Source organism: Procambarus clarkii, chromosome 44 (assembly GCF_040958095.1).
Source record: "Procambarus clarkii isolate CNS0578487 chromosome 44, FALCON_Pclarkii_2.0, whole genome shotgun sequence".
In the NCBI taxonomy this organism is placed as follows: Eukaryota; Metazoa; Arthropoda; class Malacostraca; order Decapoda; family Cambaridae; genus Procambarus; species Procambarus clarkii.
Window position 1 is genome coordinate 15,597,638 of NC_091193.1, and position 16,466 is coordinate 15,614,103.

General features: G+C 42.4%; 1 protein-coding gene across 1 annotated transcript in view; it reads right to left on the reverse strand.

Annotated features, from left to right (window-relative positions):
* The window catches only part of LOC123745134 (GTPase-activating Rap/Ran-GAP domain-like protein 3), a 311,764-nt gene that overhangs the window by 60,499 nt on the left and 234,799 nt on the right, over positions 1 to 16,466 (reverse strand). Inside the window, exons 10-11 of the mRNA XM_069300473.1 lie at positions 1,891 to 2,002; positions 263 to 415 (exon numbers count right to left, since the gene is read on the reverse strand). Of these exons, the coding sequence (XP_069156574.1) occupies positions 263 to 415; positions 1,891 to 2,002 (265 nt within the window). The remainder of the gene's footprint in view (positions 1 to 262; positions 416 to 1,890; positions 2,003 to 16,466) is intronic.

The window sequence follows — 16,466 nt, forward strand, 5'->3', positions numbered from 1 at the left end:
AAAAAGAAAATCAAGGCTTTCGCGAACAAAAAAATAGACAATCCCCCACCACAGCCTTGATGAACCACGAGACTTCGATGCCCACGAGACTTCGATCTCATCGTTTTATCTCATCTACGACTCGTAGATGAGATAAAACTTCATCATTAGACGCATAAAAGAAAGTGTGAGATGTTAGCCCTCGGGTCGGGTCGGCTCCGACGTCCTTCGAAACGACAATCCACCTTAACCAGAACAACGGAAGATAGGGAAAGGAACTTACGCTTTACAAGAAGGAACTCCCGGAACTCTTCCTGGTTGTAGAAGACTGGCGGGCAGGGCAGGGAGGGCCCAAAGAGAGGCACGGTCTCCTCAGAGTACACCTGAAGGCGGTAGGCATCCTCCTCCGGCAGGTACGACACCAAGGCGAACACATCTGCCACCACAGGTTCAGGAAACAAACACACCTCGAACGCCAGACACGTAAAACCCGAATAGTGTATTGCACTCTTATTTGGGAGTTGTTTGATTTGGTCACTATGCAACAAAATTATGTGACTGGCATGAATATTGCTTTTAATACTACTGTATTTTGAAACTTGAGTACTTTACCATTACATGCAAACAATACATATATATATATATATATATATATATATATATATATATATATATATATATATATATATATATATATATAAATAATGTGGCATAAATATAATTAGCATATTTACAAGGCTTAGTATGTTCCATTAGGAAATGCCTCCCGGAAGTCCGTACGCACATTAGCTCGAAATTCACCCACAGAATTTATTAACCAATGAATTACAAACTACGAACTGCTCTCCGTATTATTTTGGAATTAATATAATGCGGTAATATATAATGAGCTGATGAACGAGGAGACGATGGGAAGAGGAGAATAAGAGGAAAGTGGAGGGGAGGAACTAGGTGGAGAATGGTGGAGAGGAGAGAAGGTGGGAAGGTGGAGAGGAGAGAAGGTGGGAAGGTGGAGAGGAGAGAAGGTGGGAAGGTGGAGAGGAGATGGGAAGGTGGGGGAGAAGAGAAATTGGAATTGGTTAGGAGGTAAAAAATAATTCTTGATTTTATAATTCTAATAGGATCATTTAGATCTAAAGCTCATGATGCAGTTACGACTTAACATGAAAATTACGTAATAAAAAGAACAGACATGAATGGAAAAAAAAGGGAACAGCAAAAACAAAAAAAAAGGGGAGGAACAAAAGTAGATGACGAAACTGGAAAAGAAAAAACTAAACCTGAAACCAAAAACACAAGAAAGAAGCAAAACCCAAAAGAATAAAACACAGACTAAAAAACCCCGTTCACCCCCTCCCCCCGCCAAAAAAAAAAGTCGTGTGAGACTAATTAAGAACAGTAAAAGTTCCCAGACCCTATATTATACGGACTCTACAGCGATGAAAGCTAAAAATAATAAAACGTAGCTGACAGCCTATCAAAGATTACAGCTTCTGGAGCCCATAAAACTCCTTGCTGGGAAGGGTGTCATGATGTTTTAAGCCCCTCGGAGAACACAAAACACCGTATGATAACCCAAAAATGCAAAAGACACAAAAACAAAATATTAAAACAAATGGCTGCCGATGCTAAACTGTTTCTAAGTTCCAGAGAGAGACTATAGCGCCAAAATTGGCCTTATTCTGTTTTTTAATTTCGCGATCAAGGGGGGTGGGGAGTGGGGTGGAAAGATGTCGCGAAATGGGACAATCGTAAAATATTTGCATTATTCTGTTAAGAGTATTTGCCTATGCAGTTTGACGGCGCTGCTGCCTATCTTCTTTTCATCATCAAATCAATTTTTGAATATCACTGCACCCTTAACAAGTCTCTAATTAGGACCTGACGTAAACACTGTCAAACAAAGGATACGAGTAAACTGGGACTTGATGAATGAAGGTGAGAAGTTGGCCATGTCGTCGACGGTGCCGTCCAGGAATACGATGTTGACGATGTCGTTCCCAATGTGTCGTTTCCTCTCTACCTGCAAGACGACAGAAAACGTTGCGTGTGAGTCAGTTGGCGAGAGAGGATTAAAATCAACATTTTGTTTAGAAAAGAAAACGGGGAGACTAACAACTAACAAGACAGTACGACTCGTAAACATATACACAAAGTAAGACGGGAACTTAAGGAAATTAACGATGTCGTTCTTGAGTTCCTGTCATCCCATGGGAAGGAAAAATCTATAATCTATATGGTTAGCTTAAGACATAACGAGAGGTAATAACGTTGTTTGTTGTTTAACATTTGCTACTCTGGAAGAAAAAGTTCCTTGTAGCACGGGCTATGGTGAGCCCGCAGGGGACTTATGTTATAAAGATAACGATGTAGAGGGTGGATTAATGTAGCTGAGAGATCCACGTCTCTATCATAATATGGCTGCCCAAGAAATGCCAAGACTCTTGAAGGATCCAATAAATCATGGAGTCGATCCAATATATATTTTTTTTAATATAGGCCTAAGGGGAATTGGGATAACTTTAACTAAACAGAGTTTTCTGGCAGATCTTTTTGGGTGAAAACGTTGAGGACATTAAATGTTATATCTATGGGTAAATGTTGAAAAAATGAGTAAATGATGAGGACAATATTATCAAAAAGACATGATATATTTATATATCATGAAAATATATTTATTCTATCCAGGAACATATAATCTCCTCTCATAACCAGACCATCACCAGAGAAATCTTAACAAGCAACACAGAAATCATCGATAGATACAGCGATAGCAGGAGACTCGACATCAGCGAGGCCCTACACATCAAAAAGTCAACACCAGCCAATTAACTCATAACTATATTCTACCAACTTCAAGACCCCGAACCAACATGAAAGCATCAAGAGAAAATATGGGCCAATAGGCCTTCTGTAGTTACTTTCATTCTTATGTTCTCATATGCAATTTATACCCATTGATTCGTGTCACCTCACCCAAAAACATTTGTCATGTCAAATTGGTTTGGGGGTTTGGAGGCCTGGTCAACGACCGGGCCGCGGGGACGCTAAGCCCCGGAAGCCCCCTCAAGGTAAGGTAAGGTATCACCTCACCCAAAATGAATATAAGCATGAAATGATATGTGTAAACCTGTCTGAAAATGTGAGAAGTCCTTGCAAAACGAAACGCTTTTAGGAGTCACACCATAAAAAATGAGAAAATGAACTTTGGAGAGTTAATTTTTCAATTACCCCCGACAGTGAAGAAAAACTTAAGAAATATTGAGAATATTTGTGTTAGAATCGTTAATCTTATCCTTTCGGTCATATTCAACAACATATGTTTACAAGAAAGACTGCTACCAATATATATATATATATATATATATATATATATATATATATATATATATATATATATATATATATATATATATATATATATATATATATATATATATAAATTAAACTACATGAGTTAATAAACGAACAAATAACAAGCACTAGGGAGCCGAGCAGACAGCACGCTGGACTTGTGATCCTGTGGTCCCGGGTTCGATCCCGGGCGCTAGCGAGAAACAATGGGCAGAGTTTCTTTCACCCTATGCCCCCTGTTACCTAGCAGTAAAATAGGTACCAGGGTGTTAGTCAACTGTCACGGGCTGCTTCCTGGGGGTGGAGGCCTGGTCGAGGACCAGGCCGCGGGGACACTAAAAAAAAAGCCCCGAAATCATCTCAGGATAACCTCAAGATATATGTATATATATGGAGATCGACCGATAAAAGCAAATTAATATATTCCAGAAAAAAAGAACCAAAAGACAAATAAACAAAGCCACGAGTATAACGCGAACAGGAAAAGATAAAAAGTAAACAAAAACAAGTAGCAAGGATAAACAAACAGGTAAACAAACCTGGCTACGAGAAACGAACGGAAAAGCACATCAAGACCTAACGAAAAAGGAAAACGGGCCGAGTAAATTGTGACAAAAGATCAGGCACTAGACCTAAAGCGAGAGGCAGGACGCTGTGGCTGCACAGTAAAGCTGTGTATCCCCGTCCACAACACAGTTGTATATATCCCCGTCCACAATACAGTTGTATATCCCCGTCAACCAGCGGGGTGTCTCACCACACACCAGCAAGCACCCACACCCTGTGTGTACCATGAGGTAAGCGACAGACAGCCTAAAGGCGCTATGCGCATGGCTCTTGCAAAGGAAATTTTTAATCCTCAGGGCCGTCTGGATTACAAGTCCGTTAAGATAATTAGTGCTTCAGGAAGGTAGGGGATGAATACACGCCAGTATGACTGTGTATAACACTGGAGATGTATAATATATATACGATGGATTCGTGAATAAGGCTGGTGGTGGTAGTGGCGTGTATGAGAACAGAGTGAGAATTACACAGGAGGAGACAACAAGGATGAAAGGGAGAAGGAAAAACACTAAGTGAGAAAGAGAAAAAGAAGTAAAGCAAAACAAAATAAAAAAAACAGAAGATGTAACGGTAAAATAGGAAGGAAACAGAGCGAAAACAGAAATCAAATGAGGAAACGGAGAAGTATGAAAAGACAGAAAAGAAGGAGAACTAGAAATACTCAGAAAAGGAAGAGGAGGAGGAAGCAACAGCATCAACAGCAAGATGGAGACGAATAACAAGAGCTGGTACAAGAAAGGTAAACAACTGGAAGTGAACGACCAACGACCACAGACAATGGGTGATAAACCCCCATTGGGGAGGAGGTTGTAAACATCTAACGACCCTCCCCCCTCCCCCCCCCTCCAGACCACTTTCCATTACCTCGGCAAAGATTATATAAACCTCACAAGTGTATGCACTTCCACCTTGCGAACGACCCATAACGACCTCCCCCCCCCATCTATAACGACATGCTGTCGTACGACGTCGTTAAAGATGGGGTGGGGGGGGGGGAGGTCGTTAACATGAGTCTGGCGATGTGTCCACGACTGAATAAATGCGCCATGGACACCATTAACTGATATTTTACTACTTTGGTCAGTCTCGTATAAGGCAAGAATCTGGCGAAATTTTGGGAATATCTATGGAAATTTCATCAATTTCTTAACATAAAAATCCCCCAAATAATCAATTCTGTATTTCATCTTGAAGGGAGAGAGAAAATACATCATGAATCAAAGGAATAAATTCCATTTCTTCAGGATATTCATCATACTAACATGAAATCAATTCTACAATGGATAAATTCTGGAGCATTTTGAGAAAATTCCATAACTCCCAGGTAGAATTCCAGCGATATGCTGCATAATCTCTGGGGGATTTCCTCGACGACTTCAGGGGATTTCTTTTAGATTATGTGGATTCGAAGGATTTAATCGGGATACCAGAATAATTCTGAATGATCCACGGTAATTAAATTAGATGGATGGAGGATATTTGACAAAGAGACGAGAGAGAAGTGGGAGGAGGAGGACGAGGAGGAGGAAGAACAGGATAAATAGGAAAAATAGGCGGAAAAGGAAGAATACGAGAAGGAAAAGGAAGAAGAATAGGGAAACCAAAGGAAGAATTGGTAGAAAAGAGAAATTAGGAAGAATTGGAAAAAATTAAGATTACCAAGTGGCAAAAAATTGAGAGGAAAGACTGAGATTGAAGTTAAGGAATAGGACCAGGAAAATAGACAGTAGGAGACGGGGAGAAGACGGAACTCCGCCGGTAGACAGGATGATGCTGAAGACAGGCACCAGAAGATAAAGAACCTTTAAAACCTGACCATCGACGACAACGACGACGTCGGGGGCGACGCCGACGACGACAAAACAAGAACAATCGAATTTCTCAGTGAGGATCTCAACATTCGGGGAAGACGACGCGCCTCCAGCGCCACGCAGACAGACAAAGGGAGAAACTTTATTGAATACAAGCAAAACTCTTTGTAATCCAGGCATCTTCTCTGCTCCAGGAAGTCTCTCACAAGATTTAATAATAGTTGAAAGAGATGCAAATCTGACAAGTGGAGAGAGAGAGTGAGAGTGACAGCGAAAGCTACAACAGTAACAAGAGCAGTAACAGTAACAACCACCCCCCCACTACCCACCAACAGTACTGTTAGCACCACCAACACCTTGTTTGTGATGTGTGTATATGTATGTATTAACACGATGTACTGAACGGGGTGAGAATAGCTTGAGCTACCTTATCCCTTTGTGTGTATTTTACATCAATAAACTTATTTCAATTTCAGTTTCAATTCAACAACACCCACTCATCCACAAGCAGTACAATCAGCAGCAGAAAACCCGCCAGCCACCTGACACCTATTGTTCATATGGAGACAGCGATTGGGCAATAGCAATAGTTCATACCTCCGGGCAACGCCATAACCGGATCATTCAAATAGTTGCACAAATTAGTCGAACTCGTTTGTATGGGACGTGTAAAAAAAAAGTTTTTTTTCAGCATAATTAATCGCGATGCTAAATATGATTAAAAAAATAGCATTTATTTGTAATGCTATGTAGCGCATAGCCTTAAAATATTATAGCGAGCGACGTCAAATTCCCAATATATATATATTTATTTCAACGTTAATCATTATTGAAAACCAGTGGGTTTAAATACCATACTCTGGGAATTTTTTCTCTACTGAAAACACAACAGCTAATCTTACTGAGTGAAAGCACTCCGTTTATAAACTCTGTTGGCCAGTTCAATATGAGGCTTCAAGTTGTGTATGGAAAACGGGTGGAAAAAAAAGTCCTAGAACAATATGCTCCAAATGTTGTCCAAAAATTGAATCCAAATCATCACAAAGTTTACACAAAAAATTCATAGCCCTTTTTCTCGCTTTTGCACCAAGCCTTTGGAGATCATAAATCATTTAGTGGAGTAGAGTTGTGGGGAAGGGGGGGAGGAGAGGGGGAGTGTGGGAGGGAGGGAGAGAGAGAGAGAGAGAGAGAGAGAGAGAGAGAGAGAGAGAGAGAGAGAGAGAGAGAGAGAGAGAGAACTATTAACAAATTTAGATCAACAGAACTATACGTGAGGGACGGGGGCTGTCGGCCGTGTCAGTCATTGATTATACTTCATACCCAACAAATTCTCCAAAAATGATAGTACATATTAGAGACTGTTACACATATTGTAGTATTGAAAATGTGTCCAGGGCAGGGGTGTCCAGTGGTGCAGGGGTGTCCAGTGGTGCAGGGGTGTCCAGTGGAGCAGGGGTGTCCAGTGGTGCAGGGGTGTCCAGTGAGGCAGGGGTGTCCAGTGAGGCAGGGGGTGTCCAGTGGTGCAGGGGGTGTCTAGTGGTGCAGGGGTGTCCAGTGGGGCGGGGGTGTCCAGTGGTGCAGGGGTGTCCAGTGGTGCAGGGGTGTCCAGTGGTGCAGGGGTGTCTAGTGGAGCAGGGGGTGTCCAGTGGTGCAGGTGTGTCTAGTGGAGCAGGGGGTGTCCAGTGGTGCAGGTGTGTCCAGTGGGGCAGGGGTGTCCAGTGGGGCAGGGGTGTCTAGTGGAGCAGGGGGTGTCCAGTGGTGCAGGTGTGTCCAGTGGAGCATGGGGTGTCCAGTGGTGCAGGGGTGTCCAGTGGTGCAGGGGTGTCCAGTGAGGCAGGGCTCTCAGGGGAGGGATGAGGGAGGGTCAGGTCTCAGCACATATGGGGGGTGGGGAGGGGCGAGGCAGGTGCCACCTCACTCACCTGTGTGTAGGTGTGTTCACCTTTCTTGTTTTGCTTTGACACCATCTTTTTAAAACACATTTCAGTTCCTCCTAATTGGTTGGCTCTGTTCGTGTCCTTATTCTTCTGCTCCTCTCTTTATTACGATTCCCTTTCATATGCCTCGTTCTTTGCGTTTATTTTTTGTTATATAACAGTTCGTTCTATATTTCGTATTTTTTGCATTTTTTGAACTTAGATCATTGTTCGCTTGGAGACTGTCGAATGTTTCAGTTCTTTGTTCTTGCTGTGTTATTCATACCTAATTCTCTTGAACTGCTTGTCTTTGAATATTCTTCTTCCCCTGTCTTTATTGCTCTGTTCATCTTATCCATTTCATTTGGGCTGTTCTTGCCCTGTCCTTTTGATATCCTTATGTTGTTCGAGGTTCTACACTGGGACGTCCCTGTCCCTTTTCCCTGCTCAACTTAGATGACTCGACAGGGATTGTTGACAAGTCTTTCAACACATCAACTTGCTATCCTGTAGGCCAACCAATAGGGGTGGTTATATCACACAGTCCCACGCAGTAAGTCAGCTATTTCATCTGTGTGCTTCCACTTATTTAGCTTATCTGTCGGACAGCTAATCTGTTATATTCCCTAGTGACCTGACCCCACCCCCCTCTTTGTCTCTCTCTCTCTCTCTCTCTCTCTCTCTCTCTCTCTCTCTCTCTCTCTCTCTCTCTCTCTCTCTCTCTCTCTCTCTCTCTCTCTCTCTCTCTCTCTCACACACACACCTGCTTGTACACCCAGGCCAGCAGGAAGTGAGGTAATGGATATACATTAGTTCCCCTCAGCGGTGGTAGTGGTGGGTTGTCTCACCTGTGTACATAATAGTGGGTTGCAGGATGAAAATATTGCATTACACCCACCCACCTGACCCTCACCCCCCCCCCACCCATACTTTCACCCACCTACCCACATGCTCCCGCCCCACCTGCCTCATGCGGTTGGTTAATGAAAGATGGGTGGTGGGGGGGGGGGGAAAGCTATGCAAAGCTTTCTATATGGAAGCTATGGAAAGCAGAGAAAGTAAGAGAGGAGGAGTGCGACTATCAGTAGAGAGAGAGAAAGAGTAGGGGTTATAAGGCGTAGGAGAATGGGAGCTTACGAAAAAAAAGCATGACAAAATAAGATAAATAATAGAGCTGCGGAGAAGAACGAAAAGGCGAAGCGAGGACCGAAAGACAGACGAACGAGAGAAAGTCAGAATGCAAATAAACCAGATACGGAAAATACATGAATAAATATGTCCTTTATCCCCCCCCCCCCTTCTACATAAGCTGTACTCTCCCCAAAAAAAGACAATAAATCTCTAGATAAACAAACCCATTAAAAAAGTGTAAATATTATACTATATCATTATTAATGTCACCTGTGTCAATTACTACTTCGATAATCCAGAGTAATGGAGCTGCGAATGTGTGTTTTGTCCTGGAGAGAGAGAGAGAGAGAGAGAGAGAGAGAGAGAGAGAGAGAGAGAGAGAGAGAGAGAGAGAGAAAAGGAGAGAATGGAGTGAGAACAGGAAGGGGAAATCTCTAGCAAAACAATAACATTAATAAAGAGACAAATGCCAACTGAAGAGAGCTTATATGATGAATAATTAACAAACTTGCAGGATCGAGACTTGCCAAAGGAGTAAAGTTTTGAAAGAGCCTAATAATTCAGTGAAATATAATGTAATATAATCTTTGCTGTCAGCTAATGGCGGCACCCTACATCAGACCAGGATGCAAAATGGGGGGTTCAAAGGTCACTTTGCGAAAATAGGAAATGGGGCAGATGCAGGTGGAGGGAGTGGGGGCTTGGAAGTGGATGGGTGAAGGTAGGGGGATAAGAGGCAGGTTGTGACAGGGATTGGTAGAGAGAGGGATGGAGATGAGTGGTGAGAGGGGTCGAGATGGATGCTGTGAGAGTGAGGGAAAGGGTTTGGAAGCTGTAGGATGAGATGATGGAGGAGTAGAGGTCGGAATTACCTCCCTTTGCCTTAGGAGGAGTCGCTGGTTCCAGGTCTGAATAAAATGGGAAAGGGAGAGAGGAGGGGAAGGAAGGGGACGTGTATAGGCAGGAGGGTGATGGGAAAAGGTGTCTGGGGAAGAGGTGCGAGAGATGGGGTAAGAGTCACTGTGAAGAAAAAGTTTTATCTGATTAACTGCTGTGGTATAGAGCAGTTGATCAGAGAAAAGAGAGGATGGAGGTGGAAGGAGAAATAAGAGTGGAAGAGGGGGTGAAGGGAGAATGGAGTAACTAGGGGGTGGGGGAATGGGAAAGGTTAGAGGGAATGGAAAAGGGGGAAAGTGAAAAGGAGGATAATGACGGAGGAGTGGAGATGGTGAGTAGGTTGGATGACGTGAAGAAGAGAGTAGAAGAAGAGAGGGGGAGGAAGGGGACCAAATGGTAAAGAGGAAGTAAGACGAGTGGGAAGATGGATTTATGGAAGGGAACGGTGTGTACTCACCTAGTTGTGATTGCGAGGGTTGAGCTCTGGCTCTTTGAATGGAGGAGCCAGAATGTGTGTGTGTGTGTAACGATATCCCGGTCCATCGTATCTTTACTCAGGGTACGAGGAGACATACCCACCTTTACTCATCGTACATGGAAACATACCCACCCACAACCTGCATAAGGACTCTCAGGGGGGCATCTGGGGTTATATCTGAAGTTTATGTATTATTTTGGCCCAAATAAGATAGCATCTGGTAAAGTTGTGACATCTGTTGGTGATTGATTTAGAGCAAGAAGCTCTTCCCTCTCGCACCTACCTAAACCCCTCTATAGTCCACTGTCTCACCCTCTACAGCCCACTCTCTTACCTTCTATAGTCCACTGCCTCAGCTTCTATAGTTCACTCTGTTACCTTCTATAATCCACTGCCTCAGCTTCTATAGTTCACTCTGTTACCTTCTATAGTCCACTGCCTCAGCTTCTATAGTTCACTCTGTTACCTTCTATAGTCCACTGCCTCAGCTTCTATAGTTCACTCTGTTACCTTCTATAGTCCACTGCCTCAGCTTCTATAGTTCACTCTGTTACCTTCTATAGTCCACTGCCTCAGCTTCTATAGTTCACTCTGTTACCTTCTATAGTCCACTGCCTCAGCATCTATAGTTCACTCTGTTACCTTCTATAGTCCACTGCCTCAGCTTCTATAGTTCACTCTGTTACCTTCTATAGTCCACTGCCTCAGCTTCTATAGTTCACTCTGTTACCTTCTATAGTCCACTGCCTCAGCTTCTATAGTTCACTCTCTTACCTTCTATAGTCCACTGCCTCAGCTTCTATAGTTCACTCTGTTACCTTCTACAGTCCACTGCCTCAGCTTCTATAGTTCACTCTCTTACCTTCTATAGTTCACTCTCTTACCTTCTATAGTCCACTGCCTCAGCTTCTATAGTTCACTCTCTTACCTTCTATAAGTGGTTTACTATTAATTTCTCATTTTAAATTAGAGAAAAGTGTCAGGCAAAATGGCCCAGGACACGCTGCTCGCCATGAATGTTCCATCTCTTAGATAAATAACAATTCTGTTATTTAACGAAGAAATGACAAAACCTCAAGGCACTACGGGCTCGCCATAGCCCGTGCTACTTGGAACTTTGTTCCATGTAGCAAATCTTTAAGAACAGCAAGACAGAACCTCCTCCCCCCCTCTTCCCATGTTAGCACAAATATTTCCCATGCATGGAGGAACAATGAATGGAACAGAATTTAATTTGCACAATTTACTTGCTAAATAAAAACGACAGTGGTAAATTAATTTCTATAAAAAAAAACATTGGTCGAAAGTTAAATTTTAAACAAGAGATATATTTTATATTTATATGTATATCTGAGTTATAACTATATAACCACATATATAAAAGACTTTGTTGACGATTAATAAACTGAAAAGAAAACAAATTATAAATAACAGTAACACGAGAGTGATGGTTATATTAATTATTAAAAAAATTATTATTTAATTTTAAATTATTATTTATTATTTAATTTTAAATTATTATTTATTATTTAATTTTAAATTATTATTTATTATTTAATTTTAAATTATTATTTATTATTTAATTTTAAATTATTATTTATTATTTAATTTTAAATTATTATTTATTATTTAATTTTTTTATTATGTCTATACAAAAAATACACACTACCCAAACATGTCTTCTTTCCTCCTTCCTTCTTCCCTTATTTTTTTGTTCTCTATTATCTCTTTTGACACAAAAGGTGAACCTTTTGGGCTCGGATCTAAGTAACGTTGGATCTTAATATTTGGCATTCAATCATACTAAGTGGAGGAAATTATAAGTAATTAGACGCGCTAAATCTATTTAAGCTAAGATATACGAGCGAGAGAGAGAGAGAGAGAGAGAGAGAGAGAGAGAGAGAGAGAGAGAGAGAGAGAGAGAGAGAGAGAGAGATAAGCGAGGAATGGGAGGAAGTCGCGAATAACCACTCGAATTATAGAGTTGGATTCTGTTATCAGATGGAAAACTATGCAAATTGACTACACAGGGTGAGCATCTTTGACCAGTGAGGCGAAATGAGCGATAATTCAGGAGGAGGAAGAGGAGAGGCGAGAATGCTGCACAGAGGATGAGAAGGAGGAAAAGCGAAAAATGGATAAAGATAAGAATAATGAGAAAGGAGGAATTATTTTGATTAATAGTGAATGAATCGGATAAACTTCGCCTCCTCTTCCTCCTCCCCTCCTCTCCTGTACTCTCTCTCCCATCTCCCTACCCTCCTCCTTTCTCTCCCCCCAGTCCTTCTCCCCCCTCCTCCCTCTTTACGTCCCGTTCCTTTCCTCCATTTCAAAGACGATACTTCAAAAGACTGACATGAAATAAAACAAAACAAGAGCGTCCCTGTTTCAGAGAAGCACAAGAGGTCCAAAATAAACAAACCGATTTGACCATAAACGCACAAAAAAAGTACAATTCTCTTTTGTATAACAAGAAAGATGGTACACCACCAACAGAAATAATAATAATAATAATAATAATAATAATAATAATAATAATAATAATGAAATACAACGATAAACATTACGGGAAAATATTCAGCCGGCAATACAAAAAATCATGAAAATCATTTACACAATTTTTTTTGAAAAAAAATAGACTTTTTGTTTTAATAAACACGTGAATAAATAGGAAAGAACCCGTGTGAGAAGTCGTGGCTCCGTATAGGGACTTAACTACTCATAGAAAACGTGGTCGTTTGAGTCACTGTGATATATAGAATGCATCATATTATTTTGTCTGTTGGTGATTTTGACGTCAAAATATAATGTATTATTTGAGAGATCAGGTAGTGGTGTGAGGGGGGTGTTGCTGCCCACGCACACACAAATACACCTTCACACACACACGCACACACACAGGAAACGCACACACACTAGGGGCCTCGTAGCCTGGTGGATAGCGCGCAGGACTCGTAATTCTGTGGCGCGGGTTCGATTCCCGCACGAGGCAGAAAGAAATGGGCAAAGTTTCTTTCACCCTAAGTGCCCCTGTTACCTAGCAGTAAATAGGTACCTGGGAGTTAGTCAGCTGTCACGGGCTGCTTCCTGGGGTGTGTGTGTGTGTGGTGTGGAAAAAAAAAAAAAAGTAGTTAGTAAACAGTTGATTGACAGTTGAGAGGCGGGCCGAAAGAGCAAAGCTCAACCCCCGCAAAAACACAACTAGTAAACACAGGCCGTATCTTGTCAAGCACGAGACCAAGCTTGAAAAACTTCAGAGGTATGCCATTAGACTAGTCCCAGAGCTAAAAGGCATGAGTTACGAGGAAAAGCTGCGTGAAATTCACCTCACGACACTGTAAAACAGAAGAGTAAGAGGACACATGATCACTACCTACAAAATTCTCAAGAGGAGTTGACAGGGTAGATAAAGATAAACTGTTTACCACGGGAGGCACGCAAACAAGGGACACAGGTGGAAATTGAGGACCCAAATGAGCCACACGGACGTTAGATTTTTTTTTCAGTGTCAGAGTAGTTAACAGACGGAATGCATTAGGCAGTAATGTGGTGGAGACAGACTCCATACACAGTTTCAAATGTAGATATGATAGAGCTCAGTAGGCTCAGAAATCTGTACACCAGTTGAGAGGAGAGACCAAAGAGTCAGAGCTCAACCCCCGCAAGAACAACTAGGTGAGTACACACGCACACACATTCTCACACACACACACACACTCTCCCTTACGCTCTTTAAATATTCTAACCACTAGAGTGGAATAGGGAAGAAGATTAACAGAAGCACAATAGCACACAAAGGAAAGTTTGTGACTGAGGGAACTACCACTGAGATGGACCAAATATAAGAAGAATACACTAAAGAGTTTAAAGAAATGAAGAAACCAATAAAAACCTTCAAAGTGAGGTGAGAAGGGCAAAGGAGGAGATACAAATTTTCAAGAAAAAAATCCTCTCAGAACCAGCATGAAACAGTCAACCCTCAGAGAACTGGAAGTAAACAAAGAACACCCTCGTCTGCAGAAACGCTTCAAAGAGAACCCTGAAACTATGTCCACACTGCAAGAAGCATCCACGAAAGCAGCCAATACAAAAGCAGCAGCAAGGTGCACATGCTATCTGGTGTAAGGTAAAAGAGCTGTGGTTGTGATAGGTGTTAAGGAGCAAAAACCCTCCAATCAAGAGAAGTGGAGAAGGGTAGAGCTGGTGTTATACAGATTCTGATGGGCTGCAGATTAATAGGGCTGAAAGCAGCGTAGAGAGTTTTTTTCAGGTTAGGTATTTACAACAATGAAATAAATTGATTGATAAGATATTATTTACAACGACACAAAATAGGCAACTTTATTAAAAAGCTAACGTCTCCATGTTGCAGTATACATAAATGCCTTTCTGCAGAGGGAAATGAGAAGGGAAGAGAGAGAGTCAAGACAGCAGAAGTAAGGAAGAGGCCCAAGAAGAGGGAAGGGAACGTGCGAACCACTTTCCCAAACTCAGTAACTCTGGAGAAGAGTGGGGAACCCTCCACCAGTAGTCCAGCCACCTGAGAGAAGTGTAACAGAAGCATAGACCACCCACTATTACATTGTCCCAGCAGTCTTCCTTCCCACAGATATTACCCCTCCACCTATCATCTTACAGAGATCCTGTCCATCCCATCCCTTCCCAGTTCCCCATCCCAGGCCCATTTTGTCCTCACTTTATCCCTATCCCCTGAGATAGGGATACCTTTCCTCCTTACCGTTTATCCCATGTCCTCCCATCCCATGGCAACCCTGTTCTTCTTGTCCGTTTTTCCCAGGTCACCTTGCCCCCCACCCCCTCCACCATGTAATTCTTGGCTAGAACTAAATCTCCCCATTCCACACCCCAGCAATCTCTAAGCTCATCCCCTCTTCCTAACTCCTCCCCCCAGCCCCCATTCCGTCCCTCACCGTGCAGTAACCCCACAGAGCGACCTCCTACTATTGATACCCAAGATGAGAGTGAGACTGGACAGAAACTTGTTAATTTCAATGTACTCAATCATAAATGTGATAAGAAATATAACAAGTGAAGAACATGGGGACACAAGATACGAACTGAGAGATGAACTCCATCAAGAATCAGGTTGTGAGAAAGATCTAGGGATTGACATCACACTGAACCTGTTTCCTGAAGCCCACATCAAAATTATGCCACGGGCATATGCGAGATTGGCTTACATAAGAACAGAAATTAAAATTTGTGTAATCACTCAGAACCTTGTATATCACATATGCCAGACCAATCCTGGAGTATGCGGCCCCAGCGTGATGTTCATATCCAGTCAAATACACGATCAAGTTAAAGGGGATTCATAGATATGTCACTAATTTCAAATATACATATGATTGAGCCCAATAGGCTCAGGGACTTGTACACAAGTTGATCAGCATTTGAGACGATTGAGCCAAGGGTAAACCACCTCAATGACAATTAGGCGAGTACCATTAGGTGAACACACACACACACACACACACACACACACACACACACACACACACACACACACACACACACACACACACACACACACACACACACATCTCATCTCTCCCAGCATCTGCGTCAGCTCTACTTCATCCCTGCCTTTATCTCCGACATCTGAGAGGGATGCTGGCAGACCATTGATATGCAGAGTGGTCCCGTATTTTTTCCGACATCGTCCACAGACGGCTCTCTGTGAGTCCCTTTGTCTCTGTGAGCGTCTGCGCGTGCGCGAACTCACCTAGCAATGCTCACCTGCAGGTGACCGTGATGCACACACCCTTTGCAACACCTGAACCCGCCATGTATCATCCTATCAGCTGGGAAAGTAGTTCATTTAACGATCGTTCTACACTACTTACAAGACACGTGCTTTTCTATGTCGCTGGTTCGCTCGTCTCAAGAACTTGCGAATGTCTTCCCCTTAACTCGGGTAGCGAATGTCTTCCCCTTAACTCGGGTAGCGAATGTCTTCCCCTTAACTCGGGCATCTAATAGGTCCAAAAGCGTGACTTTAAACACGACATTTACACCATAAAGTAGTGTGTATGTTATTATCAAATTCCTCCTCATGATACAGTGCGTTTTGAGATCGGGTTCCTTGTTACTCCGCCCCCTTAGCTCCGGGACCAGTCTGGTGACAAACTACTGGTCTTTTTAATTGTTCTATATGTGCATGCTTAGTCGAGGTTTCTACGCCGGTGTAGCATAGTTTAATGTTGGTCTTGTATGTGCTTGGGTTTTTGCGTGTGCTTGTGTTTGCGCGAGTGTGTGGGTTCTTGGATGTGTGTTTGTGTTTGCGTGTGCGTTCTTGGGTGTGTGCTTCTG